The 5,866-nt window shown below is 32.2% G+C and overlaps 2 protein-coding genes across 2 annotated transcripts; one reads left to right on the forward strand and one right to left on the reverse strand.

Annotated features, from left to right (window-relative positions):
- Window positions 1-1,702: 1,702 nt before the first annotated feature.
- On the forward strand, window positions 1,703-2,980 carry Chro.80095 (hypothetical protein). Its single annotated transcript, XM_660649.1, has 1 exon — window positions 1,703-2,980. One exon carries the CDS (start codon window positions 1,703-1,705, stop codon window positions 2,978-2,980), a length of 1,278 nt encoding a protein of 425 aa, XP_665741.1.
- Window positions 2,981-3,183: 203 nt separating this feature from the next.
- Window positions 3,184-5,862, reverse strand: Chro.80094 (cGMP-dependent protein kinase). The annotated part of the gene is made up of 1 exon (XM_660650.1): window positions 3,184-5,862. The coding sequence occupies one exon, from the start codon at window positions 5,860-5,862 to the stop codon at window positions 3,184-3,186; it is 2,679 nt and encodes an 892-aa protein (XP_665742.1).
- Between the last annotated feature and the right edge of the window lie 4 nt (window positions 5,863-5,866).

Genomic DNA, 5,866 nt, shown 5'->3' on the forward strand with positions numbered 1-5,866 from the left:
CTACAAAAATAGGAACTGAATCATTATTTACAAATTCTCTATCTTCCTCAAGTTTATATCCTTTATTCCTATTTATCACCATCTCTGTTTCTAGTCTCTGAAGTTTTCTCATTGCCTCAAAATACTTTAGCTTATAGTTTTGAAGCTCCAAAATACCGTTTTCACCAAAGTATCCTAAACTTGAATCATTGGCATTTTTTTCTCTTAATTCTTGTCTAAGATGTTGATTTGCATTCCTCTCCGCTTCAAGCATTATTTCTAATGACTGCTTTGTTGATACAAAATCTAATTCTAGCTTCTCGTAGTTTTGTCTTGATTCTGCTAAAGCTTCATCCCTTTCCACGATTTCCTTCTGTAGTTGCAAATGACTTTCTTCACTTTCTTTAATTATTTGCTTAAGTCGAATTATTTCAAGTTTGAATTCTGATTTCTCATAACTATAGGTTGTGTTTAAATTATTCAATTCCTTTTCCTTAATCTCAATCAGAGACTTTAATAAGTCAATATTTTTCTCTGTAAGCTTTTTATTATGGACATTTCCACTTGAATAATCAAAATTATTATTTTTTGGAGAAATTACATAAGGAGAAATAGGAGTAGCTACTGAAAGAAATTCATCTTTTATAGACAAATTAATACTTGCATTACTATTCAATTTCCTTTTTCTTACTTCAGTCCTAGAGCCTCCTTTTTTTCCAGACTGGTCTGGTAAAATCAGAATACTGCTTAGCAAATTCTCTGCCTTCGTTCCATCAGTTGTCTTATTAAATCTCCCCATTTCACTTCTGACCCTTCTAATGTTATTACTACCACTACTTAACCTTCTAGTATCATAATCCTCATGTAAAGTATTTAATTCACTCCTGCTTGCAGAAACAGACTTTTGAATGTTGTCTGGACCAGGTTGTTCCAGTTCTTCGCCAAATACACCATAAGCTCTAGGAACATCGCTAATATCCAAAGATTTACCTCTTGACTTCTGCTTTATTCTTAATTTTGGCTTTGGCTTGAAAAATTCTAAAAATGGCTCATCTATTTCAGGAGGCCTATTCAAATTATTCAAAGCTTTAATGCATAAATCATCGCTATAATCTGCATTTTCCTCAAAATCTCCCATATTACCCAGATTTAAGTGACTAATTTCTTATGAAAATGTACTTCTATTCAATTACTACGTGGTAATCACGATTTCACTTCCTTTCAAGTTATTTTCTGTTTTTTAAAAAAAATCTTTATAAAGATTTCATTATATCCAACAAAAATACATTTCAATAATCATAACCGGAAAAAGTTCTCCACTTTTTCGCTTAATCACGGCTCAATAATCTTCAGTGAAATTCTTTTAATTTACTCTTTTTTTTTTTTTTAATTTCACTTTACCAATTTTCCCTCTTATTTTTAATCTATTTGCCATTAAAACCGGCTTTTCTCCCCACACCACAGACAGCAAAAGTGCACTTTGGCGCCGGCGGCAACCAGGCCGAATTTAAAATTAAGATAATTGCCTTAAAGTTGAAAATAATTATAGTAAAACGAGGCTAAGGAAAAAAGAAATACGAACAGAAAGAACAAGAAGGTAAAAAAAAAGTATATGGACTTGAAGATTTGTGGATCTGTTTCAATGAGATGATTTACTTATAGCTTTAGTTCACTTATTAACACCTTTGACAGCTATATTAACTTAACAAAACAATTTGAAGGTATGATTCTTTCTTTTCTTACCTCTATTAAGGAGTTGTTAGTTCCAAAAGGGTCGTTTGGGAATGGTCCGAATTCCAAATTGACTGAAATAGTGGCATTAATCATCATTTCCTCCTTATTACTACTTGGTCTCTACTGGGCGTTTATCTTCTTTTTTATTTTTCTAAAAACTGGCCAGCTTACAAATATTTCCACCACAATTGCTGTATATTCAAGATTAGAAGTTCCTTCAATGACTATATGCTCCCTTCCCCATGTTTCTCAAAAAGATAGTATTTTAGATGCTTATCTTAATGACCGGCTTAAAGTTATCTTAATATATAAACATGCGAATAAAAATTACTTTAGTTTTCATCCAAAAATTAGAAAATGCTATTGGGAGAAACAGATTATGAGCAATCATGAACAGTGTTTGTGTATTGATATGTGGAATCAGAAATTTTTTAGCAGAAGAAGTCATGCTATTTTGAATCCTCCTTTTTTTCTTTTTCAAAGACCAACTCTTGATGGATTTGATGTAGATAGTATATCTATTGGAATCAAATATTTGAAACCAATAAATTCCACTAATCCTCATAAAGATTCATCTTTTGAGCATGGTTTCATGATTAAGAATCATACCCAAATTACTAACAATACTAGGGAAAGTTATTCTATTAGTGAAATATTAAAGATTGGAATATATGATCAGCCTATGATTATTGCAAATCAGCATGCAGAATCTGTAGAACCTTCTTGGTTCTATTCTAACATTGGTAATTACGCTCAGGTTTCATTAAAGTTGCTCAAAAATTATGTTTTTGATGTAGAAAAATTCTATTTTTATATAATTAAAGGTTATGTTTCGAGACAAGAAAATGAATATGAAATAGTAGTTTCACAGAAGAATTTTAATTCTAGAATGTCCAAAATAAGACCTGAACGCTGTAAAATGCCCTATTGGATCAGAATTATGAACAACAAATTCTACCATAATTCAAGTATTAGAAGATGTATTGAAAAGAGTAGTTCTTCAGCTCAAGAATACGAAGTTGCTAGCTTTACTAAATTTCAAATAAGCTTTCGAGATTTTTCAGTTACTGAAGTTTTTAGACTTAGTGGAGCATCTGTAATTGCTTCATTTCTTACACTTACAGTTGTTTGCTTGTCTGCATTTAACAAACAACTCATCTATGAGCTACTTTTCCCTTACTACGAAGATATAAATGCCAAATATACAGTAACTACAATTGCTACATTCTTTTCTTTTGGATATTTAAAAAAATATAGCGAAGATTAGCTGACTTAGTTTATAGAATGTAACTTATATATTAATTTATAAAATCATTATTATTTATATTTGCTATCAGATCCTATTTTTATTTATCTCAACTAAGCAGATATTACCCTCATTCTCTCCGATATTCCTCAGTTCTTCATAGTATAAGGGTTTTAAGTACTTCTATGATTAGCATGGAAGGAATAGAATAAAGTAATATAAAATTAAAATTCTACATCCCAATCATACTCGTCCATCTTGTTTCCTCTTGTACTTACAGAGTGATTTTTGGAAGCATTGAAACTTATTTTCTGCTTGGACTTAATATTATAGGTATTAGGACTCAAAGCCTCCTCATTCTGACTAACTTCAGCAATATTCTCAACTATATTCTCATTTTCTGTATTTTTTGCAAAAACTCGATACTTCCTAACTAGTGGAGCAACATAACTCCTGCCTAACAACCTATCAAAATTAAAATCCTTAAAAAATACATTGTCCTTGATTTCCTTATAGCCAGTAGCTGAACATCCCATCCTAACCTCTGGAACCCTACATAATAATCTCTTTATTATATTAACAGTATCAACATCATTCAAATGTCTTGGAAATACCAACTTTGAAGTTAAAATATCCTTGAAAATCTCCAAATAGTCAACAGCATCGTTTCCAAATGGAAGACAACCACATAAAAACTCATATAAGCAAATTCCAATGGCCCATGCATCGCAGCTTAAGTTATATCCCTTTCCAAGAATAACCTCTGGAGCCATGTAATGTGGGGTACCTGCCAAAGTATAACTTCTACCAGCAATCTTTTTTGCACAACCAAAATCAATCAATTTAATATATCCCTGAGAATCCAGTAATATATTTTCAGGCTTCAAATCTCTATATACAATAGATCTCTCATGTAAATACTCGAGAGCTAGAATAATTGAGCCAATATAAAATTGAGCTTGATACCGTGTTAATAAACCAATTCTTTGTAATGCATCATATAGCTCTCCACCAGGAATCAACTCTGTCAACAAATATATATTTTCTGAATCCTTAAATGTTCTAACAAGTTTAATAATAAATGGATGGTCATTGAGCGCCAAAATGGACCTTTCCAATTTTACATGTGCCTGCATATTGAGCGCCAAAATTCGTGACTTGGAAATTTTCTTAAGTGCATATTTATTTCCTGATTTAATATTTTCAACCATATAAACAACTCCAAATGTTCCTTTACCAATTGTTTGAAGAATCTTTAAATCACTCATTTGCACTCTGGTTTCCTGTAGCTTTATTCTTTCATCAAGATATCGTCGCATTGGAGGTTCAACAATTTTAAGAAAGGCTTCTTTGTCTACAGTCCATAGATGCACTTCAGGGGTTGCAGCCTCAATAGTAGCAGATCTTAATTCATCATAAAGCAGAGCTCTTTCGCCAAAGTAGTCATTTTTTCCAAGATAACGAATAAACTTGTTATTTCTATAAACAGCTACTTCTCCAGACTGTAAAATGAAAAAAGCAGTTCCTTTGTCACCTTGTACAACAATTTTTTCACCACTAGTAAATTTTACAAGCCTTAAAGACTTTACCAAAAGACTTAGTTGTTGCTCAGAAACGTATTGGAAGACAAAACACGACTTAATTGCATCTCTTTTTCTGTTAATTTCAAGTCCAACATCAACATTCTCATCCCCAAAGCATTCAGAAAGCATTGAAGATGTGATTACTCCAATTTTAGTTTCACTTTTCATTTCAATCTTGCATACAAATGGAATTTTTGGATGAAAAACAAAGTCATCCCCAAAATAATCTCCTCTTCCTAAGTTAACATTAATGTAATCAGAGAGTGAGTAATTATTGACAGAACCAATAGATTTATCGATAACCATAGAAGTTAAACTACTGGCCCTTCTAGAAAGCCAATTTGATGGAAGAGAGACCTGCACTTCTCCTTCTAAGATGACAAAGGCTCTCATATTAAGTGCTTTAGTCTCTGCAGCAGACAAAATAATGTCTTTTTGAAAAGTCTTAATAGAAATCTTATCAAGTAATATTTGCATTTGATTTTTCGTAAATTGCTTAAATATTGGAGAATTCTGTAGAGATTGTTGAATTAAGTTTTTGCTCAGAACTTGTCCTAAGTTACCTAAAATCTGGGTAAGAATTCCTCTATTCAAAGTTAAACATTCAGTTGTTGCATTTGCTATTACTGTTGCAGACCTTGGTTCGTCAAACATTAACGATCTCTCTCCAAAGGCATCTCCCTCATTTAAAGAACGAATATATTTATCTTCAACAAAAACTCCAACAATACCACTCTTAATCATGTATAACACATTACCAATTTCTTTCTCTCTAATAATGATCTGATCTTTAACAAAAATCTCTCTAACTAAAGCTTCAGATAAGAGACTCTTTTGTTTGTCAGTAAGACCTGAAAATATTGATAAGCTTTCAATGAATGCTCTATTTTCCTCATAATTTCGAGATGAAATAAGTCTCAGTGTATCTCTAAAAGTGGATCTTCCAAGTCCCCAAAGTCCTCCCTTTTCAATAACAAGAATGGTAGCACTTCTTGGAGTATTGTGAATAAGCGCTAATTCTCCAAAAGCTGTTCCTTCTAACATTGTGTTGACTCTGTTACCATTAATCTCAACCCCAAAACTTCCTGTTGAAATGACAAAAAAGTAGAATCCAGATGCTCCTTGTTCAATTACCACTTCCCCCACTTCATATTCGTAATAATGCATAGAACTGACCAAAGTAGCAATTTCAGATTCATTCAGTGAAGCTCCCACTACGTTCCCTGCCAATGCCTTGGAAATAGTTTTTATGTCCTCTTCTGTCTTTTCTCTATCTTTTAAGTGAGATATTACCATATTCTGTTCATAATCATCCTCCATTCCG

The sequence above is a fragment of the Cryptosporidium hominis genome (genome assembly GCF_000006425.1).
Source record: "Cryptosporidium hominis TU502 chromosome 8 CHRO018031, whole genome shotgun sequence".
NCBI lineage: Eukaryota > Apicomplexa > Conoidasida > Eucoccidiorida > Cryptosporidiidae > Cryptosporidium > Cryptosporidium hominis.